Raw genomic sequence first — 27,693 nt, 5'->3', positions numbered from 1 at the left:
GTAGAAATGATGTCAGCAAGGAAGCTTCAGCTAGCAACCGCTGCTCCCTGGCGCCGGAATGTGACATCCATATTGATATTTTTTTTTTTTTTTTTTTTTTTTTTTTTAAGATTAAGCTTTGGTCACTGTATCCAGCCAAATATATTTCCTTTATTTCCCACATTTTAACTAGAAATACAAAGGGCCAAATAAATGAGCTTACTAGAATTTTAAGCAAATATTTTTCATATGGCACTTCATTTGTCCATCAGTATATTGCTCAAGGGGACCCTGGTGATGGCCTGCCACTGATCTGTACCTGTTTGGTAGCACTGCTTCCACTTAACAAAGGGAATCAACCTATTTCCCTTGATGTTTTGTTTAACTAAGGGAATTAGGGGCCACAAGTCACAAGGAATCTGCCTGCAGCTGGTAGTTCACACACATTGCAGATATTTTCAAGGTTTCACCTTCTCATGTTTGCCTTTAAAAATGTAGGCTAGAATGAAGTCAAGCATATCTATAAAATGTTCTTTTGTGTGCTTGACTTCATTCTAGCTTTCTATTTTTTGTTACTTTACATATAGCCTTGGGTCCACAGAGCACCTTATTTAACGGTACGCTTCTTTATGAAAGACTACATGAAAAGAACACATACACACATGCACAGACAAATGGAGAGATACTACTCTAGAATTCCACAGAGATGTTTTGAGTGTCATAGTACTATTAGCATGGTTACAGTACCTTTATCTAAGGACAGCCATCTAAAGTCGCATATTGAAACAAAAATGAACACAATGAAAATAGTGTGAGGTACAATTATAGAAATCCACCCCCTCTCCCACATTATATATTCCCTATCCTTGGGGGCTGTCTGTATTTGCAGACAGTACTGTCTGCTGTTGAGCGGTTTTCCATTCAACATTTCCATGTTGTGTATCTGGGCCTGCCAGGGGGAGAGACTGAAGCCCTGCGCTATCGCTAAGCACCAAAGAATGTGATTCTGAGAAGCATGGAATTGACACTGGCACCTGGCCAGGAAAACACTGAAGAGCACCGTATGCTTCTGAGAGATTCAGGGCTTTCCCGGAGAGGCACAAATGGGTTGAAAAACACACAGTACCAAGGAACACCTTCAGAGAAAAGAATTGTATTCGTCATTGGAGACTATGGCATTGGCATTTCTGGTAGCTGCATCCTAACTTGAACAATTCTGTTGGGTTGATTATGGAATTTGGTAGAAATTAGTGAAATCACACATATTTCTTATTTCTTGATAACTGGCCCCATAACCACAAGTTTTTTGTTGTTGTCGTTTTGTTTCTTTGGCTAGAATTTAATCCAGACTGGCACCATGCCATTAGGCCTTTATCCTAGCATTAGTCTTAGAATTATCAGGAACATTAAACTATGTCATATGAATAATGCTTTTATGACCACATTAAATCATATCACATAAAAGTAATGAGACTCAAAATTAATTATATGTAATTATCATTGGGTCAGTCTATCATTGTTTAATACAATTTTTATATCTGTAACATGATGAAGGTGAAAAAATTGTGTCAAACTGTAGTCTTGGTGGACCACATTGTCTGTTAGTTTTCAGGGTGTTTTTGGCACCAGTGGTTCATTTAAGTCATCGATTGGCTAAAGAATTCACACACCTTTTTTTCAAGGTCTTTGTCTGGAGTGGCTTGAAAGAAAACCGCAAAAGCCCACAGACACTGGCCCCTGGGAATTTAGTTTGACACCCCAGCCCTAAGTGGCCAATAAAATCAGTGAGTACCAATATAGCCTATCCAAATCCAACAGGTACAATCTGACAGGTTGGTGGCATCCACTTATATGGGTGTAAGGTGTGCTGTTTTCCACTCAGATACCTTGATTTAAAGCAACGGCACTGATAGCTGAGCCTTCCTCCTCACCCCTCACACAAGACAATACGATCCAAGAAAGCAGATGGCCATGATGTTTAATATAAAATCCAAGAGAAACTATACAGAGACAATCTACATGAGCTACTAAGTGGTAAGTCAGTCCACTCTCAAGTAAAACCGATAGAAATCCTGGTTGCTGTATAATTATGATTGTGTACAAGGCCTTAAGAAAACATGCTTTTTTAATACCTTTCATTTGGGGAAGTGCACAGTTACAGTGTAGGACACAGCATTACCACAAAGGGTTTAATTAGCACTGAGATTTCCTCACACACCTCCACACATAACTGAGATTAGTGAGGAGTCAAGGCAGCCAATGCAGAACCCACCTCACAAGGGCAGGGAGACCCAAATGGCTTCCATCTGTTTCTCTGTCTTACAGCCGTCAGCAAGACCTGCAGTTATTTAGCTGAGTTTGGCTGTAAAGGCATTCACTGTTAAACAGCAATCTTATCAGCAGTTGTTGCCATCCTATACAACCCCAAATCTTTTTTGATTTGAAAATGTGATTTCATTTCAGTGTTCCAGCTCTTTACTGTTTACAGTGTTATTCAAACCCAACCTCAATCTGCACAGCCTCATTGCTCCTGGAATTGAGGGGCTGTCTGACATTTGTTTGACATGCTGATTGGCTTTTGATTACTGCCAGATGGATGAAACTAACTGAGACATGTCAGAGCTACATGTACGAGCAAGCTAAAGCTGAAAAAGGTCATTGAACCATAGTGATATAACTTCCCTACGCACATTGGTAGAGTACAGGATGAGGATTTGTTTTAGTCAATGTGGATTCAATCATTCAATCAAATATGGATTCACCACTGGGAGAACAAGTGGACTGAATACTGAATACAAATAAGTGCTGATGACACACACACACAGGTGGAATAGGACAGGATATGGCCCACGTGTGTGTAGTTACCCCAGTAATGATTCTGATCCTCGGTAGGCTACTCCTTGGAGGGACATTAGGCTCATTCCAGTCTCTTATTTTATCCTTCATTGTCTTTTTGTTCCTTGACTGACCCAGAAAATGATCAAGGTCTGCCATCTTTTAGGACAATCCAACCTGTTAAATGTTCCTGAAAACAGCTCAGGAGGAAACACAAGCGCATCCTTTGTGAAAGTATTTTTTTGGAATATGTGATGAATGATCGACCTATGGTTCCACCCCTCCCCATCTGCCACTGTCTGTAATTGACGTGGCTTCATTTTACATTTTACATTTACATTTTAGTCATTTGGCAGACGCTTTTAATCCAAAGCGACTTACAAGTGCATAGGTTCTACCATAAGTCAGAGCATCACATCCAGAAACTAGCAAAATACACAGGAAATGCTGTTCTAAACATAGTTGTGATCAGAAGTTTTTTTATTTTTTGGGGGGGGTTAGACAAGGATAGGGATATCAGAAAGGAGGGGCAGGGGAAGTCAGGGGGGAGGACTAAGGTAGAGTTTGAAAAGGTGGGTTTTGAGTCTGCGTCGAAATAGGGGGAGGGATTCTGCTGTTCTGACAGTGGTAGGCAGGTCATTCCACCACTGAGGAACCAGAAAGGAAAACAGGCGTGAACGTGCAGCTCGACCGCCAGGTGCACGTAGAGAGGGAACCGTAAGGCGACCAGAGCTGGCAGACCGGAGTGGTCTAGCTGGGGAGTAGGGAGTGATCAGGGATTGTATGTAAGGTGGGGCAGTCCCCTTAGCAGCCTGAAATGCCAACACTAGGGCCTTGAAACGGATGCGTGCGGCAATGGGAAGCCAGTGGAGGCCAATGAGAAGCGGGGTGACATGAGCCGACCTGGGCTGATTGGTGATCAGGCGGGCTGCAGCATTCTGGACCAGCTGGAGGGGCTTGATGGCACACGCTGGGAGACCGGCTAGGAGGGAGTTGCAGTAATCCAGGCGGGAAATGATGAGCGCCTGGACTAGAAGCTGGGTGGCTTTCTCAGTCAGGAGATGACGGATACGGCGTATATTATACAGAAAGAACCTGCAGGTTCTGGCAGTGGAGGATACTTGTGGAGCCAGGGTGAGGCAGTTATCAAGAGTCACCCCAAGATTCTTTGCCGTACGGGAGGAGGAAACTACAAAGTCCTCAACAGTCAATGAGAGGTCGATTGACGGAGAGGACTTAGCAGGGATGTAGAGAAGCTCAGTTTTGGCAAGGTTGAGCTTCAGGTGATGGGAAGTCATCCACGCAGAGATATCAGCCAAGCAGGCAGAGATCCGTGTGGTGATTTGGGTGTCGGGGGGGAAGGAAATGAAGAGTTGGGTGTCATCAGCGTAGGAGTGATAAGAAAAGCCGTGGGAAGAGATAACAGAACCAAGAGACATGATGTATAGCGAGAAGAGGAGAGGCCCAAGAACCGAGCCCTGCGGGACTCCAGTTCGTAGGGGTTGAGGGTCGGAGACTGCGCCCCTCCAAGTCACCTGGTAGGAGCGACCAGAGAGGTAGGACTTCAAAACTGACATTTGAAGGAGCATGGACATTCCATTTGCTTAATTCACATTTCTCGATTCCTCAATCCTCGGTTCCTTTCCTCACTTCCTTTCCTTGCCTTCTCCAATGGGTGGAGCTAGGAACAAAGAAAGGAGGCAAGGAAAGGAAACAAGGAGGTACAAATAAGCGAGTGGAAAGAGCCGAGAGGCATCCAAAAAGAAAGCAGAACTCTGGGTAAAGGCACACCTCTACTTGCCACAAGAATGCTGCAGACTCTATTTTGTTACCAACTCAACCTCTGTCTCTATTTCTCTCTCTCAAGTCTTCCTTTCCCTGGGAAAAAGCAACATACATAAACAAAAAGGTGATGCTTCTTTTAAATTCCATGTTTGTCATAAGCTGGTCCCCAGAGAACCTGGAGAGAGGGCACTGTGATTGTCCACAATCACTTTGCATCAAAGGTCTCAATGAAAACAACTTATTGCAACAATGATCTTAAATCATTGGAAATTCCTGGAGTGTTTGTTATAATACATAAAATCTCACCTGATAGTACCAGCACCAGGTTGCGCATGACAGATTTTCAGTCTATCAAGTTGTTCCCAGCTGCTGTACGAGAACTAGTTTGGAGATGCCCATTCATGTTTCTCCTTCATAATTTATAAAGAGTCACCAACATGGAAAAGCAGGGAGAGGAGGAGGAGCTCAGCATATTCTTTTGCTGACTTTTTGGAAATTTGCTTGATCAAAATTAGCAAAACATTGAATGTGAACTTAACTTGTGTGATGACTCCTGACCTCTCACCCCATCCCTTTTCCAGCACACCCCTTCTCTCTCATTGGTGGCCTAGATTAGGGAGGGAAGATACCTGGCCGCTTATGTGCTTATGAAAAAGATCTGATAGGGTGTGACAGTGGCAGACCCTTAGGGATGGAATGATACACTCGTAAGGCCTCTTCCTCTTTGGTACGGCAGTGTAGCTGCATGCCTGCCTTTTGTATTTTGGTGTCATATTTTAACAAAATAGGCTGCATAGATCACAAGGACAACCCCCAAAATTATTTTAATAGCAGATGGCAGTGTATCATTCCATTATGAATTAATATGAACTCTAGCTTTTATATAGAATATCATTCCTTAAAGTAAAGGAATATACTGCAATATATTATAAATGATAAAATAAAAAAACAATAAATGCATTTCACAACAGATTGTTAAGGAAATACATAGCAAAATCTGAAAGTAGCAATAATGTTTATACTTGCCAAAACATGTCCGAATCAGCTTCTATACTCAAGATTAGGAAAATTAGCTGACTCGGACAGCATCATTGTATATCATTGCATCTTGACAAGATACTATATAAATTCTTTTAGTATATTTTAGCATATTCCATTTTCATAAGGGAGAAGAGCCACTATGATGCATCTAAATGTCTCCTTACATTTGAACCCATTCCAGTTCCAAATTCTAGAGCACGCCTGCCACTGTACTGGGGTCACATGTGTGCTTTGCCATTCAGTGTGTGTGTGTGTGTGTTTGTGTGTAAACCAGTTTTACCTGAATCTGGCTCGAGCTGCGAGGGTGGGTGGTGGGAACACCTCCGCGCCCATTCACGGTAACCCTGGCGGTAACGCGGTGGTGTGACCAGGCCGACCAGGCACCGCGTTGTGGGGCGGAAACCCCACGCCTACACTCCCAGTGTCGCATTCCATCACCTCAGGTTCAGTCAGTGAGACAGGTTCCTGATTGGTGCCCATGAGAACAAGCCTGTGTCCTTGTCTTAGGGAAACTTCAACTAGACCTCAAAGCCCATGGCTTAGTGGACACATTTTTATGAGCACTGAAGTAGGAAGTACAACTGCTTAATTACTGAACCTGCTGGACCTCGTGTCAGGTCCTGCTACTCCTGCTGACACCTGACGCCTCACCTGGCCTAGTTCCATCTGATTGACTCAAAATTAGAGAGGAGGGGAGAAAGAAATGGTGGGGGAGTGCTTGCTACCCTGGATCAGGTGCTTAATGCTTTGTGATAAAAACCCACAATATATCAGGCATGTACATGTCCGCTGTTTGTATGAGCAAGAAGGAAATGTAAATATCAAGAACATTTTAAAATATAGCTCAACTTTATTCAGAAATGAACAAAATTGAGAACAAAATCTCAAGCTGAAATAAGTTATTTACAATCCAAAGGAAACCTCAGCAATCTGAACATGAAATGCTGACAGTGACCATATTTTCAATAAAAAAGTAAAATAAAGTAAAAGCCATTTAATAAAGTCATTTGGAAATGCATTCAATATCATGAGGATCTGAAGCCAGGTGGGAAATAAAAGCTTTTCTCCACACACTTAAGTGAAGAGTGCAGAAATTCACAGTAGACTTGGGAGGGAAAAAAACCCTTCAGCACTTCTTTCAAAATAATTCTCTCGGTCCAGGACCAGTGGTGAGCAACCAAAAAAAAAGATGGAGCCCATTTGCGGTGCCACAGATTCCTTATTTATATGCATTGCTTTACTGGGTCTCTGTCCTTGTTCCCAGCCTCCCCTCATATGGATTCCATTACGGCTCAGCGATGCACATCTGTACACAGCACCCACTGGAAATGAGGAACTCAGAACGGAGGGTTTTTGCCGTCAGGAGCGACCCGAGGAGTGACAGTTTACAGATGCATCGTGCGCACTGGGGCGGACCAGCTTCAGCTTCAACAAATCGCAGGTGACCGTGCTCCGCCTGGCGTTTTGGTCAGACCAGAAGTAGCTTGGCCTGCGGTGACTATGGGACGTTCATTATAACGTTTCATCTGTCACCGGTCATACATTTTTAAATCCAAATTGCTATTGCCAAAACACAAACTCTCTTTTGAGCATGACAGGCTTCCATTCCCAAGATTGAAAGGCACATATAGCATGTCCCCCTGCCAATATACTGTCATTAAAAAATTACAAATCCCATTGCAAAATTAAATACTTTTCCACCTCTTTTACTCAAACCAAAATAATAGCAACCAACTGCAATATTCAACCAACATATACAAAACAATGACCTATAGTAAAAAAAAGCATGAATATTTCAAAATATATTCTTTATATTTACAGGTATAAAATCTGAAAATAAGAACAAAGAACATTGAAAGGACCCAAGTCATATTGTTCATAATTGTACAAACACCGGTTATTTGTTGAAAATGCTCTCGTTGTGCTGTGCTATCCAACAGGATCCGATAACGGGATACACCAGTATGTACTGACAGGTGAGACATAGTGAATCCATTATTTAGCTACTTTGCACACACTAATGTAAACAGATAACACTGAGGAAAAGCTTATGCTAAAGCTGCTTTAGCGGGCTTGTTGTGCTTATGCATGTAAACAACAGCGCATGAAATCAGAGGATTGTCCATAAAGAGACTGTTTAAAATGCACAGGCAGCAACCTAACGCAGGAGGGAAAATGAAAGGCTTTGTTGGCATTACTCCTGCATTACTATGGCATGTTCATTTGTATCCTAACCAAGAAGAGCAAAATTTTACACAGCCATCAATTCTCCGCTTTGTAATGTAAAGACCTCAAAGCAACAGCAATGTCGTGTCAGGTGAGATGACGTTAAAAACACACAACACCCTGACAAAATGAGACTGTGTGTCAGCAAAGGAAAGAAGAGCAAAAACTGAGTTTCAATACCTGTGGATATAAAAACACACCCACAGACAAACAACAAACAACCTGAGGCATTGTGAAGAGTTCAAGTACAGCCCCAATGCCCCATCACCTACCCCACAGACACAATGTGTAGGAGCCTGTAGCTGAGTGTTACATTGCCCTTGCTGCAGAAAACATGCAGTAATGCATGATTATGCAGGATTGATTTTTCTTTAGCAGTTTTTTTTCTGCTTGCTTGTCCATACTTGCATCCATGTATGCATTAATATAAAAGCATTAAAATCACCCCAGGCACTATACTGTTGCTCGTATTAATTATTAATCACAAAAAAGCAATAGGCTTGTTTGTTCCTGTCATTAATGCTGTGCTGCAGCACTGCTTCCAGAAATGTCTGTCCGTAGGCGTTGGTTTAATGTTGAGGAATCGTTGCCGTTGCGTCTGTGGTTGGTGACGCACTGGGGATCGGTCTCTTAACCCCCAGGGATGTGTCGGTCAAGCCCCAGACAGACCCTGCAGGGAGAACAGTCTGTTCAGATAGGAAATTACCGTTAATAATCATCTGATATTACTTCAAGACTAAAAGAAAATATTCCTATCCAATTCTGCCCACCCTCTTTCCCCCAGCATTGTATGAAACTCAATTGTTGCGCAAATTATGACTCACTGCAAGATATATTATCACAATTCACTTTCAGGCAGGAAAATGCAGATTTCATAGGCTCTCATTTTAACATATTTTCACTTATACATACATACAGTCAGTGATAACTGTATTAGGGGTAGACCTGTACACCAGTTTGTTAATGCAAATAATTAATCAGCTTATCATGTGGCAGCAACTGAATGCATAAAAGCATGCAGACATGGTCAAGAGGTTCAGCTGTTTTTTAGACCAAATGTCAGAATGGGGAAGAAATGTGATCTAAGAGACTTTGACCGTGGAATGATTGTTGGTGCCAGACCAGGTGGTTTGAGTCTCTCTACTGATCTGATGTGATTTTCACGTACACCAGTCTCTAGAATTTGCAGAGAATGGTGCAAAAAACAAAGAAACATCCAGTGAGTAGCAGTTCTGCGTTAGTGTTGTTAGTGATAAAGGTCAGAGGAGAAGGGCCAGACTGGTCGAAGCTGACAGGAAGGCGACAGTAATGCAAATAACCACGCATTACAACAGTGGTATGCAAAAGAGCATCTCTGAAGACACAATGCAAAGACCTATCCTCTAAGTGGATAGGCTACAGCAGCAATAAGTCTCATAATTTCACTGTCTAGCCTCCACCTGAATTATACACTCTATTTTGGAACAAATTGCTTACTATGTATGAACCTGGAGCTGGTTCAATTGCCAGACAGAGAGACAGATTGGGAATGTTCCAGAACACCAGGGAACCCCTTCTCTCTTTAATAGCCACAGCAAGTCAGGACCTTGCTTAACATCTCACTGGAAAGACAGTGCCTCTGGCAGTATAACATAACTCCATCTGTTTTGGTTTTCTGCTGGGTCTATAGGGAGCCCACTTGCCCCTCGCCAGCCTTCAAATACTGCCTCCAGCAGCAGCCCCCCAGGAGAGAGCTCATGAACAAGTGCTACAGTAACAGAACCCAGGTCTGTCTCAGCGGGGAGAAGGCTGCGAGGTGGGATTGCCGCTGGCACGAGACCCAAGAGTGTTCCTCTTGGAGCGTTGCCGGCTGAGCGTGGCGAATGGAAGACCTGATCGAGGCAGAGCATGGGGAGTGATTATGAGACCCGATCACGGCAGAGCGTGGGGAGTGATTATGAGACCCGATCGCGGCAGAGCGTGGGGAGTGATTATGAGACCCGATCGCGGCAGAGCGTGGGGAGTGATTATGAGACCCGATCGCGGCAGAGCGTGGGGAGTGATTATGAGACCCGATCACGGCAGAGCGTGGGGAGTGATTATGAGACCCGATCACGGCAGAGCGTGGGGAGTGATTATGATACCCGATCACGGCAGAGCGTGGGGAGTGATTATGAGACCCGATCACGGCTGAGCGTGGGGAGTGATTATGAGACCCGATCGCGGCAGAGCGTGGGGAGTGATTATGAGACCCGATCACGGCAGAGCGTGGGGAGTGATTATGAGACCCGATCGCGGCAGAGCGTGGGGAGTGATTATGAGACCCGATCGCGGCAGAGCGTGGGGAGTGATTATGAGACCCGATCACGGCAGAGCGTGGGGAGTGATTATGAGACCCGATCGCGGCAGAGCGTGGGGAGTGATTATGAGACCCGATCGCGGCAGAGCGTGGGGAGTGATTATGAGACCCGATCACGGCAGAGCGTGGGGAGTGATTATGAGAGACCCGATGGAGGCTGACAGCTCGCTCTGCCTCTGAGAGTAAGCAGAGCAGCGCTTGCTCGGACTCGCTCTCTCTCTCCCACCGCTGCTTGTTTTTCTCTGTCGGCTGTCCATGTGGTATTTTGAATAGACGGAAGGAGAATGTTTGGACTGAGCTCATACGGTGGGCCTTTGGCCTTGTTGTGACGGAGGCTTCCTCATTTCCCGGCACTGACGGCGAAACGAAACCCCACGCAGGACCCCGGGCAGAGGGGAGGGGGGTGCACTCAGGACCTGTGATGTCAGGACAGGACGGGTGGGATACTGTGGCAGCAGGCTAAAGCCAGCAGAGTAGTTTCATTTTCCCACCACTTCTGTCCCTCCCTTCTGCTTTCACACGAACAGAGAGGCTACAGCTTCTGAGAAAACATCTGCACACCCGTTCTACAGACGTACCCTCACAAACACAGGGACTACAGCTTCTGAGAAAACATCTGAATGCCGTTCCACAGACTTACTCTCCCAAACACAGAAAAACACACAACAGTCAGAACTAACCCAACACCTGCAAGAGTCATCTGCTCAGTAACAGAAGGAGGTACAGATAGTCAGCGATCAATTAAGAAACCATCTTCTATACCTACAAACAAATGCGGCATATGTTCAACGATACCATACACCTCCTCTGTTAACAGTCTGCTTCACACAACACAGAGCTGAACTGAAGTGAACTGTTTAATTTTTCCCAGGGTTTTTTTTCTTCTATGGTTTCCCCTTCATCGGCGTGCTCATGACAGGCACAGGCCTGAGCCTCCGGCTGATAGCTGAGTGATCTTGGCATACAGTCGTGAGCTCACACTCTGCCCGGCGGACCCTGCCTTCAGCCCTAACTCCTAATGAAAGGCTCTCCCTCCCTCGGTTGCACCATAAGTGTGTACGCTCCCCTGTGTAATGGCTAACGAATGCCGCAGTTGTTCCTGGCTTAAAATGCCCTGGCTATAGTAGGGACCACAGAACCCTGCTCTGTTCTGCACAGGATGAAACCATGGAAGTGTGTTCAGCTGTGATCTCTGGGTACAAACCTGGCACACAGCAGCACGTGGGTTTAGAGAGGTCAGAGGTCAGCCCATTGCCACCTTTCTTATTGCAAAATAAGACTTAACACAGAGGTCACCAACCCTGGTCCTGGAGAGCTACTCACCTCACCTGGTTACCTGGGTCTCAATAGGGTGCTGATTTTAAGGTGAAAACAAAAAACAGCAGACCCAGTAGCTCTCCAGGACCAGGGATGGAGACCACTGACTTAACAACTATAGTATGAGGACCCATGCTGCCAGCTTACATGGGGAGCTTGGCTGCATTTCTTCATTATCAATTAAACATATATACACTCAGTGAGCACTATACCAGGAAAAACTAAAAACATCCAGTGAGCAGCAGTTCTACAGACAGAAACACGTTGTTAATGAGAGAGGTCAGAGGAGAATGTCCAGACTGGTCGAAGCTGACAGGAAGGTGATAGTAACACAAATAACCATGCTTTACAACAGTGGTATGCAGAAGAGCATCTCTGAAAACACAATAGCAAACCTCTAAGTGGATAGGCTACGGCAGCAATAAGTCTAATAAATACCTAATAAAGTGCTCACTGAGTGTATATTTAAAAACCATGTTTACAAAAGTGAAAAAAGTTATTCTTGCACGGTCCTCCTGTACTTGACGTATGGTTAGAGGCTAGGATTTGAGTGAGGGTTGAAGTAGAATTAGGTTTAATGGCTTGATTATGGTTAGGGTTGGGAGCTATAGGCTAAGAGTTAACATCAGAATTTGGGTTGGGGTTAAGATTATATTTAGGATAGGGTTAGGGTTAACGGTAGGGTTTAGAAATGTGGTAAAAGTGGGGGTTTGGATTACCGTTACTTAGACCCAAAAGGGGAACTTGTGTATGGTTTCTCTGAGACCTAACAGGGGTCTTCAGGGACCTTGACTGCGGTACAATCTCTCCAGACAGGCAGAATTCAGTGTTTGACTGCTATTGATCGGTCGAGCTGCTGCAAAGCAAGGGGGAGGTATCTAACACACATCTCTCCTGTCCATCAAGAAGATCGGGGATAGTGATTGGGTATTGACTGCGTGGGCCCATACGGATGTTGAATATGCAACAAAATATCGCAAATACATGCACAGTTTGGAAATATAAATTTTTTTCAGCGCAATGTCAAAAAATGTAATGGAAAGTATTTGAAAATTTGCCAATATATTGGCATGATCTGTTCTTGATCATATTTTTTAAAGAAATATTGCAATATATTGCATTTCCTTCAGGAGAATAGAGGTGGTGCAGCAGTTTGCAGCCCACAGCTTCAGTGTAACTGTGAACTCCACTCCAAGCATGACACAACACAGCCCAGAACTGAGAGGGAGGGGCTGTCACCACGGCTACTCGTCTTATTATTCCCCCATTGGAGCAGTTCTCATACCAATGTTTACAGCGATGGGAGTGACAAATACATTTAAAGATAGATAAATAGAAGTTATATTGATTTTAAAAACCCTTGTCTGTTGTATTTCTGTTTCTGCGCAAAACAAAAAAGAAACATCAAATGTTTACTGTGGCTCACATTGGTACCTCAAAAATGCCATGTTATTAGTTAGTAATAATGTACGCTTGTCCCAAAATGTGTATGTTATCTTACAAGCACAGGAAAAAAAGAATAAAAAACATACAATGCTCGGTAGTTTCTCACATACAGTATATCCATCACAACATACTGAACTATAGCCTTCTCTGTTTTTTAATCTTGCTATGAGTCAAAGGTGTTGTTATGAGAACACGTAACACTCTGTCACTCATTGCTCCCCAATTCCTGGAAACCCCAACCATCTGTATTGTATCCCTGGGCGTGACGCATTCGCTGTCTTGTCTCATCTTGTAACCCTACGGAATCATTCAGCCAGTGTGAGAATCAAACACTCATTATATCCCACAGGTGATAGAAAGGAGGAGCGGGCCTGGTAACTCTAGCAGCAGGCTGAGTGACACGTTACAGAGGAATTCAATGGGGGCTGAGGGTATGGGAAAAAAGAGATTACCTGGAGCAAATTCTTCAGATGTATAAAGGTAGTCGGCAACCTACTCACCGAGTATTCCTGTTAGGCTTCATCTCCTGCAGAATCCACACAAATTCTCCCAGCTGTCAGAAATTCATAGATAATGAAATTAGGCAGATAAACAATATCACTGGCTGAGATTTAGAGACTAATAAATCATAGCCTGGTATAAACTGTGTATCATCTCTACTGTGTTACTCCGTACAGTGCATCTCTCAGGAGAGGGCCATATGCTGAGTCAGAACGCTGGCTCAAGGGGAACAGTGAGTAGTTACATATACAAAGAAAAATAAATTGCTTTTTTTAATCTTTCCCACATTCACAGTCACTTTCTCATCTGACAGATGAGCTTCTTATTTGTCTTACATAAAACTATTCCATTGAAGAATGTTTGGAAAGTTTAAAAAAACATTTTTTTTTAAACAGAAGGAAATCAGCAAGCAGTCATTTCATTACACACTGTTCACGAAAAGAAAAGGTTTGTAGTGCATGAGGGACCTCTTCTGGTGAAATTGCTTTACTGCAGGAGAATGTGTTCAATTTGAATGACCCAGCAGTGAATTACACTAAAACACATAAACAATAAACGCACTTTACTTTACATGTTGTTGACAGCAGTTCACTATTTAACAGGGGAAGGCTTATCTGTGTGATTAGGAAGGTCAAAACATCAAGTGTCTGTTTAAAGAATAATATGATGGAAATAATGGGGTATAGAAAGGGATGTTTATTGTGACAGTAGACAGATTATTATTAACATATTAAGGACAATAGAAGCAGTGACAGAGATCCTCATTGGCTGTTTGGCTGTAAATTGTAAAGACTGAAGCAGATGCAGCAAACCACAGACTATAATTTTTTACTGTCACAATAAAAGAGCAAAAAGAAAACAAAAACAAATGATGAGCTATACCAGTGCCTGAATGTAATGTAAAGATGTGACTCACTGTCTTTCACCATCCATTTCTCCAGATCCTCCATCTCCAGCTCTAGTACGGAGGGCACATCGTCCTCAAACATGGGCCTAGACAACGGGCAGACATATCTCAGTGCATACATTCTTCCCTATGTCGCAACATTAGCATATATGTTTTTTTTTTTTTTAAAGGATAATGTCAGAATCTTCACCCCTTGCACACATTCTTTTCTTACATTTGTGTAATACCAATGCTGTCCAGATGATGGCACTGTAGCCTGACTGATTTGACAGACGTCAATTGTCTTTGAACACTAGTATCAGAAGTATTTTAGTATTAGTACGAGTATTTTTTCATTTTCTCGCCTTCTCTTAGTTCTCTAGATCTCTATGCTCTTAAATAATAAACAAAAGTACATGTTATATGAATGCAGAAGAATACCTGACGGTCTTAGCTCTATGTATCAAAAGCAAGCCTGCTTGGCAAAGCCTATAGCTATTCACTACCGTTTCTTGGTCTAGCAAAGAAATATTAGAATGAGAAACAGGGTTAGGCCATGAGGAAATGTAGCAATGTGTCACATTTGCTTTGTGGCCTGCTGCTGGCCTGCACAAGCTAGCTGCTACATCCTGGTGTAAAATCCAGTTCTGACCAGCTCAAAGTTACCAGTTGGTCAAACCATGTTGAGCAGGGGAGCTGGTCTGAGCTGGTCAACCAGCTATCATCCGTTTCAAAACCTAGTTTGAGTTGTTTTTCTCAGCAGGGCATGGCAGCCCAGATGCCACTTCTCTTTTCATAACACTAACATGGGTGGAAGCTTGTAAGCAGGAGGGAAATTGCAGCACATCGCAAGAGTACAGAAAGCGTTCAAACAGTTTTCATAGAGTATTCATACAGTCACTTCAGACACACCTCACCGCGGAGTCACAATGTTGACTATTGCATCTACTTACATCACCAGAGGAAACAGGATTGTCGCAATTGTTGCATGGAACTTTTGAAAGTACGTATTATGAAACATAAGAGTGGCAACCAATGTTGCTGACACTCCTTAAAGGCACCAAAAAGTAAGTTAACGATAGCCCATTAGAATTTTACATTTGAACAGCCTCTGTTACCCTTTAGCATATGATTTATTATTTATGGAAATGTAATGTCATGGATATAAGGAATACTCTCCAAACTGAATCTCTTGCGACAAACATATCAAGAGGCCTTCCTTTCCCCCCACATTTTTTCCCAAATTGTGAGCTTTTTATTTTCACTGTGCAGTGCAGCAGAATGTGACGAACTAAGGTTTTAGAAACAACATTACATACCGTATTATTCAAAAGCATCTGCTGGTAGACTGGGGCATGCTCATGTGGAAAAGGCCTATTCTAAACTGGATAAAATACACGGCATTTGTGACATTTCTTTTTTTTGTTTGTTTTTACTCACATTGGTACTTTTTCTGTATCGGACCCATGTAAGATCTCATCTTCTCTCATATCACCTGAAACAAAGAGCAATGGTGTTTTTTCAGCATGTGTCATGTTTCCTGAACACAATGACACAATCTCTTAATCTTGAAACTGTGGCATCTACAGATAAATTAGTGAGCATATTAGAAACTGAAACTGATGTACATACAGAAAATGTATGCAAAAAATATACAGTAGGCTATACAGTCCCTCCAAAAGTATTAGAACAGCAAGGTCCTTTGCTTTTGCAATACACTGAAGACAAATGAGTTTGAGGTCAAAAGATGTACATGAGATGACAGATCCAAATTTCCTGGTATTTTTATCTAGATTTGATAAACAAATTTGAACATATCACCTTTTGTATCAGACCACCACATTGTTGCCCAGATGTGTCCTGCTAGATTGATTTGTTAAATAATAAATAGTTCTGACTTTTTACTCTTGGTTTTGGCCTTGGGCTTTGCCTGAGAAGACTAAGACTGCATTTGTGTTAGAAAAGATGAACCAACATAAAGACCAGAGAGCTGAAAAAACAAGCAATTTTGAAGCTTGGAAAAGATTGGAAATTGATCATTGCACAAACATTGGGGATAGCCTGTACAACAACTTGGAATGTCCAGAAAAAGAAAGAAACCATACTAAGCAATAGACATCGAACAGGTTGACCAAGTCAAACAACAGCAGTTGATGAGAGAAATATTGTGAGAGCTGTGAAGAAAAAACCCTAAATAATCAGTCAGTGACATCACAATCTCCACAAGGCCATCAAGAAGACTTAGAGAGCAGCAATATAGAGGCTATACCACAAGATACAAACCACTCATCAGCAGTAAGAATCTGAAGGCGAGATTACAATTTGCAAAGAAGAAAAACGTTTTGGAACAAAGTTTTATGGACTGATGAATCCAGGATTAACCAAAGTAATGGAAAGGCCAAAGTGTGGCGAAAGAACGGATCTGCTCATAATCCAAAACATACAAGCTCATCTGTGAAGCATGGCAAAGGTGCTATGTTCTAAGTAGTTCAACACATCTTGGTTTAAATACTAGGAAATAAATCGGACATTCTGAACTCTTGTCCCGTGTTCACCTTTTCATCTCAACCCCAAATGTATTCAGTGTATAGCTCAAACAAAGGAATTGGCGTTGATGTTCCAGTACTTTTTGAGGGGACTGAATTTAATTTACACTCCTGCTACAAAGCGCATTGTTTGAAGAGAGTGCACACGCTGCTCAACTCACCAGCACCGCTGTGCTGTTTCGCCCTCCTCCGGCTGCAGATAAACACAGCCACAGATATGGCCACCACCAGCAAGAGGAGCAGCAGGAGTGGGATGATGATCGCCAGGGGGTTGAGCAAATTGCTTCGAGTATCATTCGGCGGGATGCCTGTAGGTTCTCCTGTAAACACTATGGGGTTCCTGAGCCCTGTTTAACAAGAACTTACATTAATCACCATTAGCATGTAGGCTACCAACAAGATATCACAATCCTATTCCTTACAGATGACTTTGAAAACAATTAAATTGCAACTCTGTATAAGTAGCCAGAAGCATTTGACAGTACAGTAGCCTACATCACTGAAAAGTACCCTTTTAATAAAATTGTATTATATTATGAACAGTTACAAAAGGACAAAATCCAAAATCCAAAAGACAGCATATACCATGAAGAAGATTCTGCATGTCGAAACGTCAAGTTTTGCAATAAATAACTTGGGAGCAGAGTAGAGTGTGCGATTATCTTTTTCTTTTTATGATTGCTCTCCATTAGTCTGCACCTCGCGACAGTTTTGGGTGTGCATCCTCCTTCCCTATACCTCCAGCCCCATACTTTGGTGGAAAGGAGGATAACATTTTCAGGAATTGGGGTGCACCCCAAGTCTCCAATTAACCTAATGTCTTTGGACTGTGGGAGGAAACCACAGAGGAGGACACGTCCATGGACATGGATGGAAAATGCAAACTCCACACAGAAAGGCCCCAGCCAGGATTGAAACCTGGACCTTCATGCTGTATGGTGACCATGCTATCCACTGCACAACTGGTATTATAATTTTCAATATCTGAAAAGGAAGAATCAAAATATTGACTGAGCTTATATGTTCCATTACCATTAAAATCTTCTCCTTCTCCTGACAGGCCATTCTCATCTGTTATAGTTCTGTCTTCATCTCCTGTCATTGAAGAATAAAATGTAAATAAGTAAAGGCATGGATGAGGATCATAAACCATCCCCACTCTTCCACGGAGCAGAGGACTTACCTGGAGAATGCATAACAGTGGTGAAGGCAGAATCTTCTGTGGGTATGACATCACTCAGCACTGTGAGCGCAAGAGGAAATGACACAAGGTTTACACTGCAGCCCAAAGAAGCCGCAACACACAGATCTGTGGGAGTGGACACGCCCGCTCGTGTCCAAAGGCAGCGTGGCAAACACCACTCACTGGGTAAGCTTGTGAACAAGCAAGAGGCAGGGGAGGAAGCAGGACCGCAGAACAAGGTTGCGGGAAACTGAATTACTCCCCACAATTCTCATAAACTTGAGTATTAAGAAACTGCTACATGACCTTCTGACTGTTTACTTGCCCGCATCTGCGTCCGGTATGGACCCCTCTCCTGTGGTGTCGTAATCACTACGCACTGAAAACTGCAAACTGTTTTCAACCTTCTCCTCTCTTCTCTTTTCTCCCCTCTCTGACTCCGACACATTGAAACTCCTTACATCCCACCACCCGACCACCTGACCACTTGACCCCATCCCCTCTCCCCTTCTACAATCTATATCTAATTACATTCTCCCTTTTCTCTCCTCTCTAATCAACACCTCCCTCTCTTCCGGCTCCATGCCCTCTTCCCTGAAGAGAGCCAGAGTCACTCCCATGCTCAAAAATCCTACTCTTGACCCCTCTGCTCTGAGCAACTACCGGCCTGTCTCCCCTGCCAGACCTCTTCGTTTAGCCTCCACAGGCCGCTTGGCACCTCCCCCTCTCCGAACCTCCACCTCACGCTCACGATTACTGTCTGTTCTGGCCACGGTGGTGGAACAAACTCCCCGTTGAGGTCAGAACTGTAGAATCTCTCCCCACATTCAAGCGCAAACTGAAGACACACCTCTTCAAGCATCACCTCTCCCCATCCCTCCCTACCTCCCTGTAAACCTTAATTATTGTCTTTGTGATTTACGTTGTGTTTCGGTATTTTTAGTTGGCTAGGTAAGCAGTATTTGGATAGTTAAGTTTGGTCACTTTTGCTTTGTTGTTTGTTTGTTTATTTGTTGTAGGCCCTGGTCCTTATCTTTGTTGTACGGGTAGCAATTGAAATTGTACTTCCCTCTAGGGTCTTTCAGCGCACTTATCCCTGGTTATGGGTATGCACTTTGTTGTACGTCGCGCTGGATAAGAGTGTCTGCCAAATGCCAATAATGTAATGTAATGTAATGAAGCTTAACCTTGCCAAAACTGAGCTTCTCTACATCCCTGCTAAGTCCTCTCCGTCAATCAACCTCTCACTGACTGTTGAGGACTTTGTAGTTTCCTCCTCCCGTATGGCAAAGAATCTCAGGGTGACTCTTGATAACTGCCTCACCCTGGCTCCACAAGTATCCTCCACTGCCAGAACCTGCAGGTTCTTTCTGTACAATATATGCTGTATCCGTCATCTCCTGACGGAGAAAGCCACCCAGCTCCTAGCTCGTCATTTCCCGCCTGGATTACTGCAACTCCCTCCTAGCCGGTCTCCCAGCATGTGCCATCAAGCCCCTTCAGCTGGTCCAGAATGCTGTAGCCCGCCTGATCACCAGTCAGCCCAGGTTGGCTCATGTCACCCCGCTTCTCATTGGCCTCCACTGGCTTCCAATTGCCGCATGCATCCGATTCAAGGCCCTAGTGTTGGCATTTCAGGCTGCTAAGGGGACTGCCCCACCTTACATACAATCCTTGATCACTCCCTACTCCCCAGTTAGACCACTCCGGTCTGCCAGCTCTGGTTGCCTTATGGTTCCCTCTCTACGTGCACCTGGCGGTTGAGCTGCACGTTCACGCCTGTTTTCCGTTCTGGTTCCTCAGTGGTGGAATGACTTGCCTACCACTGTCAGGACAGCAGAATCCCTCCCCCTATTTCGACGCAGACTAAAAACACACCTTTTCAAACTCTACCTTAGTCCTCCCTCCTGATTTCCCCCACCCCCCTTTCTGATATCCCTATCCCTCTTGCCTAACCCCAAAAAAATAATAAATAAAAAATAAAAAATTGCACTTATGATGACTATATGTTTAGAACAGCATTTCATGTGTATTTTCCTAGTTATGGATGTGATGCTTTGACTTGTGGAAGAACCTATGCACTTGTAAGTCACTTTGGATTAAAAGCGTCTGTCAAATGACTAAAATGTAAATGTAAATGTCATTGAAGGTAATTGAACAGCATTGGACTATTACAAGTTTTTAAGCATTAATTTAATCGATCATAAAATACTATATAAAATATAAGCAATACAAAATTTAAAGACTGCAATTAACAACATCAAAATTAACAATATTAGTAGTTAGATACCAAATAGGCACATTAAAAGCTCAAATATGTTGAGAGCATTAGAGCAATAGATGGTTATAGTAACTGAAAAGCCACCTGAACCAGGGAATCAGGAGAGATGATCCTACAAAATTCAAATGCATAGATGTGGAAAGATTTCTCCAATTCCAGGTACTCTATTCGGCCAAGCAGGTCAGTTTCTTTTATCATTTAAATTGTGTGCAGGCCTGACTAAATTCATTCATTCATTCATTATCTTAACCCGCTTATCCTGAACAGGGTCGCAGGGGGCTGGAGCCTATCCCAGCATACATTGGGCGAAAGGCAGGAATACCCTGGACAGGTCGCCAGTCCATCGCAGGGCACATACACCATTCACTCACACACTCATACCTACGAGCAATTTAGACTCTCCAATCAGCCTAACCTGCATGTATTTGGACTGTGGGAGGAAACCGGAGTACCTGGAGGAAACCCACGCAGACATGGGGAGAACATGCAAACTCCGCACAGAGAGGCCCCGGCAAACGGGGATTCGAACCCAGGACCTCCTTGCTGCGAGGCGGCAGTGCTACCCACTGCACCATCCGTGCCGCCGGCCTGACTAAATTCCACTGAAAAATTTCTATTTGAAAGATAATTCAAACAGACACATACAGTATCACCCAAAACTGAGCTGATTCTACCAATTATAACCTATAGCCTTAAAACACTAAACAAAATAGCACTTTATAGTGGTTTTCTGCAAATACATCTCATTCAACAGAAACTACTGGTTCATGCTATACCTTACCAGTGACTAATGACATTCTCGATTGTATTGCCACTCGAGCATTAGGTATGAACCAGGTGAAATTTAACTAGGCTTAGCTAATGTATAAGTGTAGAAGTGCCTGAGTTAGTGTCGGCTCTGTACAGATATATCAACACAGAACACCAGTCTCACTGATTTTACACCCTTGGGGAGACAACCCTCAGGGTGACCATAAACACCACTGTGACTCAAAGTCTGAATGCTTCATCAAGACAAATTCAAATTCAAAGTGAAACATGAATGATTCAGATCCTGTGATAATCCACTGACTCGCCGATTTTCATGTCAGCACTGGTTTATATTTGATTTATGGCTGCACTGACTGTAAAATGTAAAAATGTAAAAATCCTATAAACTGGAGGATCTGTTTTCAGATCTCTTAGAATATTGTAAAGGCATCCTGATTCCCCATACTTTGTTATACCACTTGAAGAATAATTCAGGTTCTCCCTGAATTAGCTGCTGTTCAGCAGAAAGTAAAGAGTCACTTTCATTCTTCTATCCATCGTGACACTCACAAAGGATTATTCATAAAGGAGAAAGGCTCTTGCACCAATGGTCCATCAGATGCTAATTTACATATTCATTTGAATACATATAAAATGTGGCTGTGTGTTGGCAAAGAACATTTAATAGCAAAACCAGAAGTTCATTTCAGGCTTTCTTGTAGTCATCTCAAGAAAGTTTTTTGAAAGCAGCCTACTTTTATCTCAAGAACACCGACAATAAAAGCTTGTTTAGAGCAAACACTTATCTCAGTTTTTCATATTTGTAGAAAGAAAATGGCAGCCACCTTATTTTACGCTTATTTTACATAACCACACTCATGGAAAAAATACAAGAGCAGACATGCAGCGACCAAAAGATTTCTCCTTAAATTGATCATATTTGGAAACCTGTTCTTCCACTTTGAAATGCTTCAGTTTTTAAAAACACGAACAGCCATTCCACAGCTAAACCACGGCAAGCACTGGAAAAGAATCCTAAAATAAACCTAATTAATAAACCTAATTAACTTAATCACATTTATTGTCTAACTCTCATTAGCCGAACCGTATCACAGATATCCCTCCCTGTGATTTCACGTCTCTCTTTTTAGCAGTCCCACATGGTGTTATTCTCAGCTATTCACGGAGGGGAAAAGACACATCCAAACCTACCTCGTCCAGCCAGGCTGGCTGCGAGAACCAGGAGCAGCAGCAGGGTCATGTCCTGGTGACTTCTCTGGCCTTTTCCTCTCTCAGATATAGGCATCGTGCCATCGTGCCCTGGTCTCCACTCACTCTCACCACATCCTGCGCTTCCTGTTTCCTGGTTGAGCTCAGACTCACCTATTCACTTTTTTTTTCTCCACTAAAGGGATGTCTCGTATGTGATGCAATCAGCAGTGTGCTTGTAGACACAAGCCTTGCTGCACTTCTGCGAGCTAAGAAAATAAATTCCTCCACCTAAGGTATGCGGGCTTGCAAGAAAGAGTGCAGATGTTTTTTTTTCTCTAGAGAAAGAGAATCGGTCTTATTGCACCGTTATTTACTGTTTCAGCATGCAGCTTCAATGTTTTTTTTGTCTCCAAACATTATAAGCTTCTGAATTATATTTTATAATTGTATATTCTATTGGGAAAGAACTGAAAATAAAGTGTTCTCTTAAAACACTTCTTGTTGTGCTCCTTAATTCATATTGGAATTTTTTTAAATGAGTAAAACCAAGTAAGTTACAACAGAAAAATGTGGGTAAATGTAAGATTACAAGTTTGCTTCAACAGAACGAAGCTGCTTTTGCCCGTTTCCCCACCTCTGGAAACAATAACAGCCCTTTTTGCCTGGTCACCATTAACTGTAATCCACCATGAATACTGCTCCTCCTCTGTGCACATTTGCCTCTGTGTGATAAATCACCACTCCAAGACACGACTTGCCCAAACTAAGTCAGTCTGCTGCAGGCTAGTACAGAGTTTCTCCTGTGCCTGAACTTATCAATATTGAACCTTTTCTCAGGTGGGCTGATCATAGTTAAATTAACATTAATTTAAAATTACCTGTTAATTGTATCTACAAATACAAGTATTTTTCTACAATACAAACACATGCTAAACCGCTGTCTGCATGGATATGCTGACAGCTGGGAGGAGACACGTAAAGAGTTAAAAGATCAGATAAATATATCACCAGAGGGCTCCTGAGAGAATCAGCCTATGAAAAGGCTTGTTACAAGAGCAGGCTGGGCCCCACAGCCAATACATTTAGAGATTTCAGATGTGTCATTGGCTGATTGTGACTGTTAGTCCACATCAGTGGGAAAATAAATGCAGATTTCTTATATGGGTGGAGTGGTTCATGCTCGACTAAATTCCTCATACTACCACGGCACATTAGTAAGAGATACACATCTATTGTGGGATATTCCAAGCAATATAGAGATCCATTCCATGGAAAATCCTACAGAATGGGTGTGGAAGCCAAGGTACTTAGTGTGATTAGTACCAAATGATCAGTGGAAGAGGCCAACAGAGATATTGCCCAAGGTCCTAGGGCCTCATGTACATCACAAATGTCCTTGTCCTGTAGCTGGCGGGGGGTTCAGTTGGTTAGGGGTTTGGGTTTCAGTTGGTTAGGGGTTTGGGTTTCATTGCCCTTCAGCGACCTCTGCTGGTTGATCAGTCACCCCTGTACTGCAAGTCAAAGCCATATATGAATGGTCTTCCACCAGCTCCTCTGTGTGCAAGCCTGGCTGTACTCTGCAGTGTGAGAAGAAGAAGCAGGCCGTGAAGGAGGGCCGTGAGTGTTTACACACTCCCAAAGCGGCAGTGGGCTTTGCGCATGAACACAGCCAAGGTTTTAGATAATTGGGAATAAATCCAAATTAGGGTGGGAAAAGTTCAGCCCCACAATGGGCACCAAATGTATTTTAAAAAGAGGGGGGAAAACCCACACAAAAACAAACATAGAAATTGATCGCTGTAAGAGTGTGAAAAATAGCATGCAAAACCAGATGAAAAGTTTCAATATCCTTACATATTTTGCTCATTCAAGCCATGAAGCCAATTCCATTTCAGTTCTGTCAACCCAGGAAATTAACTGAAATCTCAATTAATTTCTTCAACTGACAGAATTTAAATTAAATTGATCCCAACCCTGATGCAAACATATCAGCTACAGATTTAATTTAGGGTTTTTTTAAAGAACATTATCCAAATAAGTGACGTTCAGCTGGAAGAAAAGTATGCATATGCAGGTATATAGGGGCGGCCTGTAGCGTAGTGCTTAAGGTACATGACTGGGACCCGCAAGGTCAGTCGTTCGATCCCCGTCGTGTAGCCACAATAAGATCCGCACAACCATTGGGCCCTTGAGCAAGGCCCTTTACCCTGCATTGCTCCAGGGGAGGATTGTCTCCTGCTTAGTCTAATCAACTGTACGTCGCTCTGGATACGAGCGTCTGCCAAATGCCAATAATGTAATGTAATGTCCTGCAGGAATGAAAAACCTTTTTCGAACAGTGAAGTAAAGAAGAGCAGGGGCTCCACCTTGTGGAAGATATGCGCAACTGTAGTCACGAGTCAGATTATCAGAACATCCGTACAGGTATTTCTCACTTCCAGTGTTAACAAAAACAAAAAAATTGATATGAATTTCAAGAGGCTCGACTGGGAAAAAGAGATATTTTCAGAAAGCAAATCAAATTAATATTTCCTAGGCGTTCAGTCATTTGCGAACTTAATATGTAATCATATCTTATCTAGCTATTTAAACAGATGCTCATACAGCTTGTATTTTCATACTATTTATATCACTTGATATTTTGTGAAGCAATGCAGGTTAGTTACCTTCCTCAGGGATATAACTGCCACCTGGCATTTGAAGCTACAAATTAGTGAGTTAAAATCCCAGTTTCCTACAAATTTGAAATCTTAATTACAATTGGAGGTGAAAATTGCTGGCTTATTTGAACACAACATTACAGCACAATAGCTGTGAAGCCAGTGGTGCCAGACAGGGGTTTAGAGAGATCCCTTTCTCAAAGATCCTGTCACGTTCCTACTTATCTTTCATATTCACTCTCAGTGGAGATTACCAAAGTTTGTGGAAAACTGCATTGATTTCTGCTGGGATTTCAGCTTGTGTCAAGGACATGCAGCCAGGGACAGGGTAGCATGGTCTACATTGTTAAAGATCAAGCAAAAATAAGATTATTAGTGCCAACTATTACCAGAATATTAGTTTGAAACTGTTGCTCATCAAAATTTCGTACAAGATTTGGTGTCAGTTTGTGGTTTCCATTCAACAGCCATATATGAATGGTCTTCCACCAGCTCCTCTGTGTGCAAGCCTGGCTGTACTCTGCAGTGTGAGAAGAAGAAGCAGGCCGTGAAGGAGGGCCGTGAGTGTTTACACACTCCCAAAGCGGCAGTGGGCTTTGCGCATGAACACAGCCAAGGTTTTAGATAATTGGGAATAAATCCAAATTAGGGTGGGAAAAGTTCAGCCCCACAATGGGCACCAAATGTATTTTAAAAAGAGGGGGGAAAACCCACACAAAAACAAACATAGAAATTGATCGCTGTAAGAGTGTGAAAAATAGCATGCAAAACCAGATGAAAAGTTTCAATATCCTTACATATTTTGCTCATTCAAGCCATGAAGCCAATTCCATTTCAGTTCTGTCAACCCAGGAAATTAACTGAAATCTCAATTAATTTCTTCAACTGACAGAATTTAAATTAAATTGATCCCAACCCTGATGCAAACATATCAGCTACAGATTTAATTTAGGGTTTTTTTAAAGAACATTATCCAAATAAGTGACGTTCAGCTGGAAGAAAAGTATGCATATGCAGGTATATAGGGGCGGCCTGTAGCGTAGTGCTTAAGGTACATGACTGGGACCCGCAAGGTCAGTCGTTCGATCCCCGTCGTGTAGCCACAATAAGATCCGCACAACCATTGGGCCCTTGAGCAAGGCCCTTTACCCTGCATTGCTCCAGGGGAGGATTGTCTCCTGCTTAGTCTAATCAACTGTACGTCGCTCTGGATACGAGCGTCTGCCAAATGCCAATAATGTAATGTAATGTCCTGCAGGAATGAAAAACCTTTTTCGAACAGTGAAGTAAAGAAGAGCAGGGGCTCCACCTTGTGGAAGATATGCGCAACTGTAGTCACGAGTCAGATTATCAGAACATCCGTACAGGTATTTCTCACTTCCAGTGTTAACAAAAACAAAAAAATTGATATGAATTTCAAGAGGCTCGACTGGGAAAAAGAGATATTTTCAGAAAGCAAATCAAATTAATATTTCCTAGGCGTTCAGTCATTTGCGAACTTAATATGTAATCATATCTTATCTAGCTATTTAAACAGATGCTCATACAGCTTGTATTTTCATACTATTTATATCACTTGATATTTTGTGAAGCAATGCAGGTTAGTTACCTTCCTCAGGGATATAACTGCCACCTGGCATTTGAAGCTACAAATTAGTGAGTTAAAATCCCAGTTTCCTACAAATTTGAAATCTTAATTACAATTGGAGGTGAAAATTGCTGGCTTATTTGAACACAACATTACAGCACAATAGCTGTGAAGCCAGTGGTGCCAGACAGGGGTTTAGAGAGATCCCTTTCTCAAAGATCCTGTCACGTTCCTACTTATCTTTCATATTCACTCTCAGTGGAGATTACCAAAGTTTGTGGAAAACTGCATTGATTTCTGCTGGGATTTCAGCTTGTGTCAAGGACATGCAGCCAGGGACAGGGTAGCATGGTCTACATTGTTAAAGATCAAGCAAAAATAAGATTATTAGTGCCAACTATTACCAGAATATTAGTTTGAAACTGTTGCTCATCAAAATTTCGTACAAGATTTGGTGTCAGTTTGTGGTTTCCATTCAACAGTCCAGTGAACTCATACTTCACATGCTTACAAATACGGTGCTGCAAATAAGTGTTCAGCTTACGAAATAATGCAAACTTGCAACTACAGTGATGTTGGCGAACCAGGTGCATGCAGAGGAAAGTCCATATCTGCCTTCTTCCGATTGGAATGCTATTCTTTCTGTACTCGCCAAACTGTACAAACAAATCAGAAAGTTCGCTAAAACGAACGTGGTGGTAGCCCAATAAAAACGACATTTGACAAACAAGTCTAACTTGCAAGCTCTCATTGCAATGATAATTACACATGCATTGTTTGCAACAAAGATTACAGCAGTAAATCCCGGATGTTGATGTCCATTCTTACAATAGTCTGTGTCGATCCTGAAATCCGTCCCCTTCCGGGTCTGAACGACTTCATTGAATTGAGTACAGATCCAATGGGCGCAGTACAGTTACAGCGAAAGAGTTTAATCTAGATAAAAGACGAAAGGAGCATCTGGGGGAAAGCGTCTCCAAAACCAACCAGAGGGCAGTACTTTGGAAAATATTAGCAGGTAAATACATCGTGGGATGAAGTCCATGTCGCGTTTAAACGTTACCCAGTTAGCTAGCTAGCCCGTGAGCAACAATTGTGTTAAACGTTGCCTATTGGTTT

General features: G+C 42.7%; 2 protein-coding genes across 6 annotated transcripts in view; one reads left to right on the top strand and one right to left on the bottom strand.

Annotated features, from left to right (window-relative positions):
- Positions 1-6,466: 6,466 nt before the first annotated feature.
- tmem154 (transmembrane protein 154) lies at positions 6,467-22,472 on the bottom strand. 3 transcript variants are annotated; one of them, XM_061244327.1, is made up of 8 exons: positions 22,327-22,472; positions 18,084-18,143; positions 17,933-17,995; positions 17,062-17,247; positions 15,795-15,849; positions 14,385-14,461; positions 13,468-13,520; positions 6,467-8,552 (listed from the first exon to the last, which is right to left on the bottom strand). In XM_061244327.1, exons 1-7 carry the CDS (start codon positions 22,418-22,420, stop codon positions 13,480-13,482), a joined length of 576 nt encoding a protein of 191 aa, XP_061100311.1. In that variant the 5' UTR covers positions 22,421-22,472; the 3' UTR covers positions 6,467-8,552; positions 13,468-13,479. The 3 variants fall into 3 exon arrangements, with proteins under 3 accessions (XP_061100311.1, XP_061100312.1, XP_061100313.1); XM_061244328.1 differs by having other exon boundaries at positions 6,467-8,536; XM_061244329.1 differs by lacking the exon at positions 18,084-18,143.
- Positions 22,473-27,425: 4,953 nt separating this feature from the next.
- Positions 27,426-27,693, top strand: part of arfip1 (ADP-ribosylation factor interacting protein 1 (arfaptin 1)) — a 33,507-nt gene continuing 33,239 nt past the window's right edge. For all 3 annotated transcript variants that reach the window (XM_061244975.1, XM_061244974.1, XM_061244971.1), the window contains exon 1: positions 27,426-27,592. The gene's annotated coding sequence lies outside the window, so the exon portion shown is untranslated. The remainder of the gene's footprint in view (positions 27,593-27,693) is intronic.

This window comes from Conger conger, chromosome 6, assembly GCF_963514075.1.
Source record: "Conger conger chromosome 6, fConCon1.1, whole genome shotgun sequence".
Taxonomy (NCBI): Eukaryota; Metazoa; Chordata; class Actinopteri; order Anguilliformes; family Congridae; genus Conger; species Conger conger.
The sequence above is the reverse complement of the archived record's forward strand: the minus strand, read 5'-3'. Positions and strand labels throughout refer to the sequence as shown.

Excerpts from the sequence above, each read along its gene's own strand:
- tmem154 (XM_061244327.1), bottom strand. The coding sequence starts at position 22,420 with ATGCCTATATCTGAGAGAGGAAAAGGCCAGAGAAGTCACCAGGACATG. Across the intron at positions 15,850-17,061 it reads GAAACAGCACAGCGGTGCTG|GTGATATGAGAGAAGATGAG; the intron begins GTGAGTTGAGCA and ends TCTTTGTTTCAG. Across the intron at positions 13,521-14,384 it reads GAAATGGATGGTGAAAGACA|CTGGGAGAATTTGTGTGGAT; the intron begins GTGAGTCACATC and ends AATTTCTGACAG.